Here is an 11,828-nt window from a genome sequence, read left to right on the forward strand (position 1 = left end):
GGCCCTCAGACTGAAGAAGCCACTCAGATGAGTGGTGAAACATTTTCAAGACAAACTCTAAATGCCCAGTTGCCTTTGACTTAAGTCTACTCAATAGTGTAACACCACGGTGGTTGCTAATTGAGGCTATGACTGACTATGTGTTAGCCTCAAGTGGACTTCCACCTTGCGGGAGGATCTGTAAGGCACCATATTTGTGAATTTATGCCTTCAAAACATGCTCCTAAGCCAGACATTGAATTGTGAGCACCTGCTTTGAGGCCACTGGAAGTTACACCAAAGGGGTGGTTGGATCAGTACTATATGGAGGATTTCAGTGATGGCATTCCTTAACTAAGGAGCAGCAGGAACTAAAGAGAGATTTAGGGTAGGGTTTTAGGGTGGAAGGCAGGTGGTGGCTCAGATAGGGACAAGGGAGTTGGCTAGAAATGGAGGCACAAGAAGTGCAGGGCAACAAAGGGCTTTGAAACTTATTAGAAGGATTTTGTACCTGCTTAATGGGAAGACTGGATAAATATTCCAACAGCAGATAAGTCTGTTCTCTCTTAAACCAACTTCTAGGTATCTACTAAAACAGAGTTTTTGTAGAAGATGCTCTTAGGCCTCTGCCTGATTTACCCTCCCATCAACCTTAAAGAGCAATGCTGAAACTTTTTGTTAGTGGCACAGACAGGACACGTTCATTCATATTTATCTTTGTCATTTCCTGGTTGTCCTCACCACTATGGAAGCAGCTAGATCAGTTGTCTATTCATCACCCTGATTGTGTGTAATGGCTAATTTTTAGTAAAATGTGTTATTCTCTATATAAACATTTGCTCTGCATTCGTGGATTTAATTTGAATTTGCAGCCGTGTCTTCTGATCCTGAGAGTTTAGAGAACTCTCGTTCAGAGGCCTGACACCCTGGAGGTAAAGACCCTCTGCTATCAGTGCTGGGCTTCCTGCACAGAAAAAACCTGCAAAGCTATTTTGGGTATAAATCTTGTTTATTAATATTGCTGATAAAACGTATAAATTCTCCTTTAAGTTAAAGGAGAAGGAAAGCTATTGAAGCAGTTTATTGCGAATATATTAGCCACTATAGTACAAGCTATAACACTATATTTATTCTGCAGAATGCTTTACCATACCTGAGTTAACAGCTCTAGAAGCTGTTTGTTTAGCATAGCAGCTGCCATATTAGCTTGGTGTGACATCACTTCCTGCCTGAGTCTCTCCCTGCTCACTCATAGCTCTAGGCTCAGATTACAGCAGGGAGGGGAGAGAGGAGCAAACTGAGCATGCTCAAGCCCTAGCCCTGAAGGTCTGATACAGAAGCCACACAATAGAAGGAAAGAAATGTGGTGTTTCTTTTGACAGAGGACTCGGAGCAGCATTACTTCGAGAATTTACTGGTGTATTTATATAGACCTTTCTGATAAAGCTTATTTACTTTTAGCCTTTCCTTCTCCTTTAAAGGATAACTCTTTCACTCAATGAAATGAAATGTTGTTGATTCCACTGGTCTATTTCAATCTTCATCTTTTGAGGTTCCAGCTTCAAAGAGAAAATGAAAGGGATTAAAGTTACCCACTGTCCAAAAAGCAAGTCATAATAGATTTGAGAGCTGCCGTCCAATCAGGACTTGCAAAGTTAGTTGAGCTTTTGTGGGTAGCAAGAGGTCGTCCGCATTACATACATCCTCATCAAGCAAACACAAGCATGGAGCTGCTGATCAACAGGGCGGCAGCCCAGAGTGAGCACATCTGTCTGACAGCCGACATCTTAATTCTTTCAGGGTCAGTATAAACCGTCGGATTTGTTGTGCCCAGAAACGTATTTGTGGACGCCCATAGAGGAATGTCTGCCCCTCCTGGAACGTTCTAAATACACTCGCTTTAATAGCAACCCCAAAGAAGGTATGTTGTGATCCAAAGCCCCCTCGTTGATAACGCATATGCGTCTAACAGCTGTATATATGATCTTTTCATATCCCTTAAAGTGGAAATAACTTGAAGAACTTTAAAGTTTATCCAAACTGAGATGTGTGTAATAAACATAGGTGGTTGCTATATGTTTACGTTGTATATGGCGCCCAATGAGCTAATCGCTAAGCATATAGAATAGCCAGGTAACCTAAGGAGATGGGGTCCTTAAAGGGATACTGTCATGGGAAAAAAAATTTTTTTTCAAAATGAATCAGTTAATAGTGCTGCTCCAGCAGAATTCTGCACTGAAATCCATTTCTCAAAAGAGCAAACAGATTTTGTTATATTCAATTTTGAAATCTGACATGGGGCTAGACATATTGTCAATTTCCCAGCTGCCCAAAGTCATGTGACTTGTGCTCTGATAAACTTCAATCACTCTTTACTGATGTACTGCAAGTTGGAGTGATATCGCCCCCCTCCCTTTTCCCCCTCAGCAGCCAAACAAAAGAACAAAGGGAAGGTAACCAGATAACAGCTCCCTAACACAAGATAACAGCTGCCTGGTAGATCTAAGAACAGCACTCAATAGTAAAAACCCATGTCTCACCGAGACAGGCACAAGTCACATAACCAGGGGCAGCTGGGAAATAAACAAAATGTCTAGCCCCATGTCAGATTTCAAAATTGAATATAAAAAAATCTGTTTGCTCTTTTGAGAAATGGATTTCAGTGCAGAATTCTGCTGGAGCAGCACTATTAACTGATGCGTTTTGAAAAAAAATGTTTTTCCCATGACAGTATCCCTTTAACTAACCATGCTGGATCGAGTCATCTGATTAGACTAGGAGTTGTATCCAGTTTGTTAGCTAGCAGACCACATGGACCCATGTAAAGTTAAGGTGGACCAGGCCCTCATCCAAAAAATCCTTTGGATGTCCCAGCATACATTTCTCTCAGCCCCATGCTGTGTGTCCACAGCAAACAAGTGGACAGTGAAGTTTGAAGCTGAGGTGGAGTAATTACCAAACATGGTCTTTGCCCCCTTGTATCCCGCCCCAACCCTCCCCCCATGAACCCAAGGCCCAGGAGGTATAGGGACCCCATGAGGTCCTAATTCATATACAATTTAAATATTGGTAAAACTGGATTATATATAAATGTAATACCTAGTTACGCCTCTGCCTGTAGGCAAATAAGGATGGCTTCTTGTATTAATACTAGAAAAGTAATAGCATGCACCAGGGGTGGGGGGAGAGAGGATTTTTTCGGCATATAAACCTACACGCACATTTAGACCGCAGCTTTGTGCTCTGTTTTGAGCATTTGCAGACTGAGTACTGCTTCAGACATAATGATATGATCTACTGCATTTCGCCATAAAGACCCCCCTGCCCTTTTGTTTCTCTTTGTCACACTGTAATACACTTTCTTGATGCCGCCTACACACGAGTACAAAGTGAGAAGAATTTCAGCTTCGTTTAATACAGTGCCCAGTGCTGTGCAAAGAGTGTCTGTGAGTGTACCCCAGCTGTGCTACAGATGTTCCCCATGCCTTTGCAGAACCTTTTCTATTTCCCTTGTGCTCTACATATAGTCCCTATGAACAATAGAGCTGACCTTGCCACCTCTGTTTGTATTCACAGGAGACAAAGATATGCTGACAGAGCTGGGTCGGGTTCGGGTACTGTATAAACGCACGGCGATGCCCTTCAGCAGATACAAGAAGAGGCACAAAGGGCCAAACGACGAGGCAGCAGTGAGGCAATACGCAGGCCTAGTGGGTCAGACCTGTGCAGAACGCATGTTGCTGTATCGCAGCTGAGACGGACAATGAATGCGGGCGCAGGGATGTACTGCATGCTATTTTGTTCTGGAACAGCATGGAGTTGGCTTCAATGAAGGAGTAGGTGTTAGCCAGCAAAAATTAGCAGCACCCAAAGCCTTCCTCTATGCACTTATTCTATGCAAGGGCCTGCACGTCTTATAACATTAAAGAAATAGTTCAGTTTAAAAATAAAAACTGGGTAAATAAATAGACTATGCAAAAAAAAATTCTAATATAGTAAGTTAGCCAAAAATGTAATGTATAAAGGCTGGAGTGACTGGATGTGTAACATAATAGCCAGAACACTACTTCCTGCTTTTCAGCTCTCTAACTCTGAGTTAGTCAGTGACTATAAGGGGGTCCATATGGGACATAACTGTTCAGTGAGTTTGTAATTGATCCTCGGCATTCAGCTCAGATTCAAAAGCAACAGATATATCCCATGTGCCCCCCCCCCCCCCTCAAGTCTCTGATTGGTTACTGTCTGGTAAACAATCAGTGGAAAGCAAGAGAGCTGAAAAGCAGGAAGTAGTGTTCTGACCATTATGTTACACATCCAGTCACTCCAGCCTTTATACATTACATTTTTGGCTAACTAACTATATTAGAAACATTTTTTATTTTGCACAAGCTATCTATTTACCAAGGTTTTATTTTTACCCTGAACAATTCCTTTAACAGCCAATGTGAGGCTTTAATTCATCAACAACATCCTCAGTTACTTAAAGGAGAATTATTAGAGTTGCACTTTTGCAATTGCTGGAGAGCTTTGGGTTACTTCCCCCCCCCCCCAGCCTCGTGTCCAGAATATCCTTTATGTGTTCCACGACCTCTGCAAACTTGAACTAGGGCAATTTTGGGGTGGGAAACATCGCACTTTCAAGTTATTTGTTGTTCTAGATTAAGATAAATTGCCTTCCTGTGTGTTTTTATTAGCGCTTGTTTAGGGTCAGGACACACAGGCAGATTTGGGGAGATTAGTCGCCCGGCAACAAATCTCCTCTTCGTGGCGAATAATCTCCCCGAACTGCCTTCTGCTGGCTATAATGAAAATCACAGGCGGGAAAGCACTCTGAGCTCTTCATTTTCCGTAGTCACCCGAAGTTGCCTCACGAGGAAACTTCGGACGACTTCAGAAAATGTAGCGCTCCAAGTGCCATCCTGCCGGTGATTTACATTTTAGCCGGTGGAGAGGCAGTTCGGGGAGATTAGTCACCCGAAGGAAGAGGAGATTTGTCATCCGGCGACTAATCTCCCCGAATCTGCCTGTGTGCCCTGACCCTTAAGATGGCCATACACAGTATAGATCGAAAGGTTTGTTTTTTCTCCCGACTGACCCGCCAGAGCCGATTGCACTCTTCGTAATCCGATCGTTCGGCCATGGGGGCGAACATTCAGATTTCCCCTCAATATAGCCCTGCCATTAGTGGCATATCGGGGAAAAGATCCGCTCGCTTGGCGATGTCGCCAAACGAGCGGATCTTATAGTATATGGCCACATTTAGGCATTTGATTGGCAGATGTCAGATCCAGGCTTAGCCCAGCGAATCCCACTATTGTATGTTTTGCCAAAGGCATGAACAACCTGATGCGTTTATTCCGAATGTTCCCTGCTATGATCTCAGCAAGCACTTTTATGAGGTGTCCTTCAGATCTAAATGCGCTCTTCATTCTCTCTTTATTATACCATGTGGCTCAGTCCAAAAATGGAGCGCCTGCAAATGAGCAGTTGGAACGAGCAACAGCAGTAAGTGTATCAAGTGCAACAGCGAGTTGTTCTGTTTGAATGTGTGACTATAGAATACTTAAATATGGGAACAGCCTTATTTTACTACTTGTTACTGAACCCCCCACCTATATCTTTACTTTCTATGTGCCACCTTATGTAACAGGATAAGTAAAGGCAAATGAAGCGATGTAGCAACATGGGACATCATATATACACTTCTTGTTGTGGGACGGGGGGTTTAGAGCAAGATTAAGGTTTAGGCAAAGATTAAGGCAAATTAAAGGTTTTCTTTTTTTCCTGCCACAAAAAGTAAAAAACATTTTTAAAAAGTTTAAATCCAAACCTTAATTTGTGTACAAAGAAACCCAAATGTTACATCCTCCTGATTTTTAGTTTCCCCTATATTTTTTTGTGGTCCCATCAATATATTAAGCATAATACATTTTCCATCATTCTCTTCTGCTCCCCTAAAAAACTTGAAATGGGGTGTCGACTGTATTAAAAGGGTTGTTCACCTTTAAATTAACCTTTTAGTATGATGCAGAGAGTGATATTCTGAGATAATTTTCAATTGATCTTTATTTGTGGTTTTTGAGTTATTTAGCTTTTTATTCAGCAGCTCTCCAGTTTGTAATTTCTGCAATCTGGTTGCTAGAGTCCAAATTACCCTAGTATCGTGCACTGATTTGATAAGAGTCTGGAATCTGAATAGAAGTAGGAACTGAATAAAAGAGGAGTAATAAAAAGTAGCAGTAACAATATTTGTAGCCTTACAGAGCATTTGTTTTGATAGGGCCAGTCATTTGATAGCTGGAAAGAGAAGAAAGCAAATGATTTTAAAAAACTATAAAAAATAAATGATGAATGAAAAGTTGCTTAGAATAGACCATTCTGTAAGATACCATGGGGTTAAATTTACTAAGCAGCGAAAATTAGCCAGCGACGGCTTTGTAGCCATCACAACACTTCGCCAGGTGAAAATTTACGTAAATTTACTAAGATGCGAAGTTTCGCTCCAGCCGACAAACAAAAATTTGCCAGCGTTACTTCAGCAGTGTGAGCAAATCAAAGTGTTTAATTCTGCCTCGCGCAACTTCGTTAGAGATCTTGCGTACAGGCTAATTTGCATACGGCGGGAAATTTAAAGTTGAATTGACATCTTTATGTTAAATGGTGCATTACATTTACACTGATAACTACACATGCCAAGGGAACCTTAATAAAGTCAATAGAGTTGTTATAATGCCCACTGTAAAATAATGTTCCCTTGTGTTAGAAAATGTAGGGGGGAAACCGGTTACCCAAAAAAAAAATAATGTAAGACTTTTGCAGCCTATCACCCTGAAAAAAGGAAAAGACGCCAGCGTTTTTTGAACTTAGAAGTTTTTGAAGTTCTTGAAGTTCTTACTTATGATGTAAGTAATTGAAGATTGAGGAAGATCTATCTACTCCATTGCACTTCGCTTGGTCTGAGCTGGCGAAGGCAAGTCTGGCGAAAGAGGTAACGCTCAGTAAAATCAGTATTTTAGTGAATTTGCAGAGTAACGTCCATTCGCCGGAGAGAAAATTCGCCTGGCTATAGAGTGTGAAGAGCGCTAGCGTCTGTCTCTTTCACTAGCGAAGTGACACCCGTTATGTCCCTGAAAGCGGTAACGCTGGCAAAGTGTTAGTCACTTCACCCTATAGGTGCCCCTAAAAGTTAACTTAAAGGTGAACTACCCCTTTACCATTTTAGTGAGATCCTCCCTAAATGTTTGTTCCAGCCCTCTGCTTCCAGGAATTCTCAGGATCTTTGGCCACTATGCTCTGCTCATACCACTTTACTTTTAATACATCCCTGACTCAGAGCAACCACCAAAGTGAGAGAAATCAGGGCAGAAATACAGATTGCCCGTTCTGGGCCCTCCCTTGGGCTAGTTGTGCACCCAGAAGTGGTGCCCCAAATTTGCTGTCAGTGCCGTATGGAGGCTCCACAGTACAGTAGTCGCTTTCCGCAGTGCTGGGAATGCTTTGTAACTGGAGCACTCAGGAAAAGAAAGCAGACTGTGTTTACGGGATGCCTAATGACACAGAAACCAATAATATATTGATTGTTTGGGAGGAAGACGGGCACCCAGGGAGGAGGCCGCTAGTGAGAAGATTATAATTAAAAAACCTGTTTCCGAATTCAAAACCGCTTTACAAATAATTAAACTTTAATCTAGAAAAGTAACGTGAAACCAAGAAAGACATTATGTACAGTAGCTCGGCCCCCATTAGAACCAATTAACTTGCTGGAAACTGAGAGACTTTTGTACATTGCCCATTTGGTGCTGTATTATAGCAATGGAGGTCCTTACATGAATAGGATGATTTGATTCTTTTACCTTTGTGGCCAAAAGTATCCGGATACCTGCTTTTCCAGCCTCTCATTCCCAAACCAAGGAAATAAACATGAAGATGCTCTTCCTTTTGCTGCTATAACTGTCTCTACTCTTCTGGGAAGGTTTCCACTAGATGTTGGAATTTGCTCCCATTCATGGATAAGGAGTTGGCTACTGATGCTGAGGATCAGGCTTGGCTCACAGTCTGTGTTACAGTTCATCCCACAGGGCTTCAGTTGGGCTCTGCGCAGGGCAATCAGGTTCTTCCCCCTGCACCTCTGCAAAACCAGTTTTCTATGAACCTCGCTTTGTGCATCATTGTCCAGAAACTGGGAAAAGCCTTGTCCAGACTGTAGCCCCAAAGCAGGGGATTGTCAGGGATGTCGTATACTTTAGTGGCATCTGGGTTGGCAATGGTGGCCATGGGGTTTGGTGTAATGTTGGCTATTCTATTCTGGAACAAATAGCCTGGTTCCCCCAGTCATGGCAGCATTGGTGAGGAGGGTCGGACCTTCTCCCCTACATAAAGATACAATTATAAATCAGTGCCACAGGTTATGGAAAAAAACAAATAACAGAACCTAGTGCAATATTGTTAATATTCAGTGGAGTCAAAGTGCTGCAGCCCTATGCGAGCATTTCATAGGGAAGATTCGATAGTGTTCATTTGTGCCTAGCAAAATTTCACTATTAATCTTATGCTTAGGTCAATTTGAATAGGGAAAGTGCATAAAATTGTATATATGTCTTTTTTTAGAGATGTTGGTGTAAATGCTTGAAGTGGCCACTTTTTATTACAAATGTCCAAGGGGGCTTAATAAAGACATAAAAGCTCCTCTAATGCCCTAGCCATGAGCCCACCCTAAAATATATGTGGCAGCCTCATCGAATGTTAAATGTTAAAGGACAAGGAAAGTCTAAAATAGAATAAGGCTATAAATACTGTATTTTGTATACTAAATATAAACATGAACTTACTGCACCACAAGCCTAATCAAACAAATGATTTATACTTTCAAAGTTGGCCACAGGGGGTCACCATCTTGTAACTTTGTTATACATCTTTGCCTGACCCTGACTTTGCACATGTTCAGTGTGGTCTGGGCTGCTTAGGGATCGTCATAAACAAAGCTGCTTGAGTTCTGCATGGCTGGGAAGTAAGGCGGGGGCTCCCCCTGCTGTTCATAAGTATGATTGTTTCCCTGCAGAGCAGTTAGGGACCGTCTGACAATTCCTATCCACAGCAGTAAATGAAGGGAGAATTTCACTGCATACAGTCTGGTTTCTTATAAAAACGGTACACATTTTTTAATTAAAGTATATTGGAGATAGGTTTCTTTTTCATTAAAGAAAGTAACAAATGAGATTTTACTTTTTTGCCTTTCCTTGTCCTTTAAAAAAAAAATTCACACAAAAATCTTTAATAGTTCGGACTTTTGAAGGCAATCCCGCTTTAAAAAATGGAAAAATTGTCATCGTTTTTTTACACTTTTTATGACTTTCCGGGGTACAGGATATGATGTCACTGAGGTAAGGTTGCCACCTGGCCGGTAAATTACTGGCCTAGCCGGTAAAACAGGTATGGAGGCTGGTGCCGGTATTAAGATGATACCGGCAATTACATTGGCCAGTAATTTTTTGTGGGGAGAAATGCCACCAGAAAGCAGCTTCGCTGCTCCCTCCCTGCTCCAAATTCCCCTGCTCAGCTATGCGGGTGGCGCACTCTCGCCGCTCTTGCGTGATGACGAGAAGATTTGTGGGCAGCGTCAGCTTGACTGGGGGGCTTTAATAGCTAGGCACAGGCGGTGGGGCTTTGGGCGAGATTGGGGGTAGGGCTAAGGCCGGTATTTTTTTCTAGAAAAGGTGGAAACCCTAGTCTGAGGTGGCGAAGGAAACTCTGGCGAAAGAGGTAACCTTCACTAAAATCCGCAATATAGTAAATTTGTGGAGCAATGACCATTCGCCAGAGTGAAAAGTTACCTGGCGATAGAGTGCGAACGAATACTAACAATGATCTCTTTCGCTAGCAAACTGTCGTCTGTGCCTGTTAGTGAATTGGCGATGTCCCTGCGGAGGGAATTTCTGGCGAAAAGTCACATTAGTTAATCTGCCTCATAGTGTCTGTAGGCTGGTGCTAAATTCTGTGTTGAGACAGCAATGTCCCCCTGGATGTCAGAGCTAATGGTGACTCCGACCTTTTGGCACAGCAAAATGGTGATAAAGCTAATAAGAGAGTCAAAATATTTTCTAGAGGTTTGCAGAGAATGCTGCATCTGTATCACTTTAAAGGCCGTCATATCCTTGTTAATAATGTAGAGAAATGTTGGTCTGCTTGTAGAGTGAAGGGTCTGAGTGGCCTAATCCCTTCCTCTCAGGATGGAGCAGCACTTAATCTTGCTCTCTTCTGCTCTCTGTGAGCTTGTGTGAGTGTTTTTTTTATCTGAGCTTTAATAGAACCCACATGCCCTGAATTAAAGGACTTCATATGAAACCTCTGTGCTGCTCTCTACTCCTCACATTCGTGCAGGCTCTAATCCTCACTGGCTTCCACTCTTGTTATTTCACCCTTTTCTTTTTGTGGTTCAGACGGAAAGGCCGGGGTTCCTTCACTGATCAGTGCTACTAACAAAGAGCGCTCCTCCCTCCTATAGCCATGGGAATTACTACTGTTGCTTCAGGTTTTGACTTCTAACCTGACCGTCTTTTAACCTTAAACTCTACTGCATGGAGGTAAATAAAACCAAATGAAACGACTGTGTTGGGCCTCCAGCTGAGACCCGCTACACACTTTAATTTAGCATTGCTACTAGTGAGTACAGTGTTCACAATTGCTCCAAACACAAAGATTTTGAAACTTCAAGCAGCAAATGAGCGGTGGGTCAAATGTGGGGAGAAAAAAAAAGACATACCCAAGTCCACTAGCAAATGTCTCCTGTACCCCTCATGACTAAGTCTGTAACATTCTTATTAGGGGAAAAAGGAAATGAATAGGTGATAGGCTTCTCCGATGTCAAAAAGGGGTGGTATGGCACAAGTGGTGGAAACCCAGTTGTGGGTGTATCATTCAGAAAAGTGAAGGACCTCTTTCAGCACTCTCATGGAATGTTCAGAGCTAGAAAATATCTATACCAGATATGGATTGTTTCTCAGAGGCCTGCATGGAAATTGGCCGCAATATTCTACCTTTCTGTGTTGATATAAAATGATAATACCCACATCCATTTATTATGGAACCCTGTAGGACTGTATAGAGCAGGGGTCCCCAACCTTTTTTACCTGTGAGCCACATTCAAATGTAAAAAGAGTTGGGGAGCAACACAAGCAAGTCCCTTGGGTGCCAAATAAGGGCTGTGATTGGCCATTTGGTAACCCCAATGTGGACTGGCAGCCTACAAGAGGCTCTACTTGACACTATACTTGATTTTTATGCAATCAAAATGTTCTTCCAAGCATGGAATTCAAAAATAAACACATGCATTAAGGACACTGAGAGCAACATCCAAGGGGTTGGAGAGCAACATGTGGCTCACGAGCTTCTGGTTGGGGATCACTGGTATAGATCAAACACCAGAAACCATTGTCATGCATGTGCCAATTTACCTTCTCAGTGGGGCACCCCTGGGTTATGTCCAAAAAAAATAGTTGTAGACTTGCTGATGACTTGTAGTACAACTTTCAAACCAATGATGTATTGGTATTGACACAGAGCTTAATCGCCCTTAAAGGATACATTTTCTACGTGTCACCTTTGCCCCAAGCCTAGACATTTATTGCAAGAGGGTCGTCAAAGAAGAGGCAGCAGCTTTGAGTGGTGCCCATGGTTGACCTACTCGGTGCTGATGAGTTTTGCTTTGGCATTGGCTTCTGTGGTTCATTATGACCTCTTTCCCTGTGTAATAGTTACAGATGTATACGTCAATGGATGAAAGATAAAAGGTAAAGCAAGTGATCTTTGGGTCTAATGGCTGGTAATAGGTGTTCCTTAAGCACTTTAAGTAT

The 11,828-nt window shown here is 42.3% G+C and overlaps 1 protein-coding gene across 1 annotated transcript in view; it reads left to right on the plus strand.

Annotated features, from left to right (window-relative positions):
• ate1.S (arginyltransferase 1 S homeolog) overlaps positions 1-5,792 on the plus strand; it is a gene marked incomplete in the record, with an annotated part of 61,964 nt that extends 56,172 nt beyond the window's left edge. The window contains 3 exon segments of the mRNA NM_001091649.1: positions 1,780-1,900; positions 3,556-4,720; positions 5,208-5,792. Of these exon segments, the coding sequence (NP_001085118.1) occupies positions 1,780-1,900; positions 3,556-3,734 (300 nt within the window).
• Between the last annotated feature and the right edge of the window lie 6,036 nt (positions 5,793-11,828).

This window comes from Xenopus laevis, chromosome 7S (assembly GCF_017654675.1).
Source record: "Xenopus laevis strain J_2021 chromosome 7S, Xenopus_laevis_v10.1, whole genome shotgun sequence".
In the NCBI taxonomy this organism is placed as follows: Eukaryota; Metazoa; Chordata; class Amphibia; order Anura; family Pipidae; genus Xenopus; species Xenopus laevis.